At 41.7% G+C, this 1,304-nt stretch overlaps 1 protein-coding gene across 1 annotated transcript in view; it reads left to right on the top strand.

Annotated features, from left to right (window-relative positions):
* Nucleotides 1–1,304, top strand: part of LOC106871222 (uncharacterized) — a 22,107-nt gene that overhangs the window by 17,583 nt on the left and 3,220 nt on the right. Inside the window, exon 7 of the mRNA XM_014917573.2 lies at nucleotides 807–914. Coding sequence (XP_014773059.1) covers nucleotides 807–914 — 108 coding nt within the window. The remainder of the gene's footprint in view (nucleotides 1–806; nucleotides 915–1,304) is intronic.

Genomic DNA, 1,304 nt, shown 5'->3' with positions numbered 1-1,304 from the left:
CTGCACACATTAGTACTGACCACTTCCCAGCACCCGCACCAGCGCACACACTAGCTCTAACCACTTCCCAGCACCTACACCATCATCCACACTCCTACACATGCACACACGCATACGTCAATGTCACCAGCCCCCTTCCACACGCACATACATACGCACGCGCACCTTCGTTTTGGGATCACCACTACTTTATTAATATTCCCTTCTCCCTAGCTCTCCTGTGTGACCCCTCTGTCCGGCATTCGCCATGATAGATCGCTAGCCATTATACCTTTTTCTATTTCCTCTCCCTGTTTATTTCTGTGTTTCTTTCTTTCGAAAAACGTAGGCTCGAAACGTAAAAGACTTTCTCACTTCCCGAACGTTAAACTAATACGTCTGTTGTTTACACACCCATCTTCGTCTTTTGTTTTGTTTTTGTAAATTCTCATTATATGTGTATATGTATATATATATATATATATATATATATTTGTAAATTCTCATTAAATATATATATATATATATATATGACGGGTTTCTTTCAGTTTCCGTTTACCAAATCCACTCACAAGGCTTTGGTAGGCCCTAGATTATAGTACAAAACACTTGCCCAAGATACCAGGCAAAGGAAAAAGAGGAAGAGTAGTGGAGATGAAGTGTTAGGGCGTATCCTTAAGGTACAATAAAGTTAATAAAGAAACAAGGGTAAGAGAATTGAGGATGGTTGGGTGAGTAATGTTCTTCCTATGAGACGCTGCCAGTTTTCAACCAATCCGTCGTCAACAGTTTATCTTTATACATCAATATATCATTTTATTCTACAGAATGCCGTGAAGGTTTTTACGGGTCGTTTTGTCAGCATCAATGTGATCAATCTTCTGGTAATTGTACGCTTGGCACCCATCAGAAGAATGATTCAAACACATTTCAAGGTAATATATTTAGTTAACTTGTCGTTGTTCTTGTTGTTGTCATTGCTGCTGCTGCTGCTACTACTGTTTAGCCCCAGGTCATCTCTCATTATACAACAGTGTTGTGTGATTTGTCAGTGCAAAAACCCTGAACATACCTGATCTATGAACATATTTCATCATCACCATCATCATCGTTTAACGTCCGCTTTCCATGCTAGCATGGGTTGGACGATTTGACTGAGGACTGGTGAAACCGGATGGCAACACCAGGCTCCAGTCTGATTTGGCAGAGTTTCTACAGCTGGATGCCCTTCCTAACGCCAACCACTCAGAGAGTGTAGTGGGTGCTTTTACGTGTCACCCGCACGAAAACGGCCACGCTCGAAATGGTGTCTTTTATGTGCCACC

The sequence above is a fragment of the Octopus bimaculoides genome, chromosome 12 (assembly GCF_001194135.2).
Source record: "Octopus bimaculoides isolate UCB-OBI-ISO-001 chromosome 12, ASM119413v2, whole genome shotgun sequence".
NCBI lineage: Eukaryota > Metazoa > Mollusca > Cephalopoda > Octopoda > Octopodidae > Octopus > Octopus bimaculoides.
Note: the sequence above shows the minus strand (reverse complement) of the source record. Positions and strands in the feature narration are given on the sequence as shown.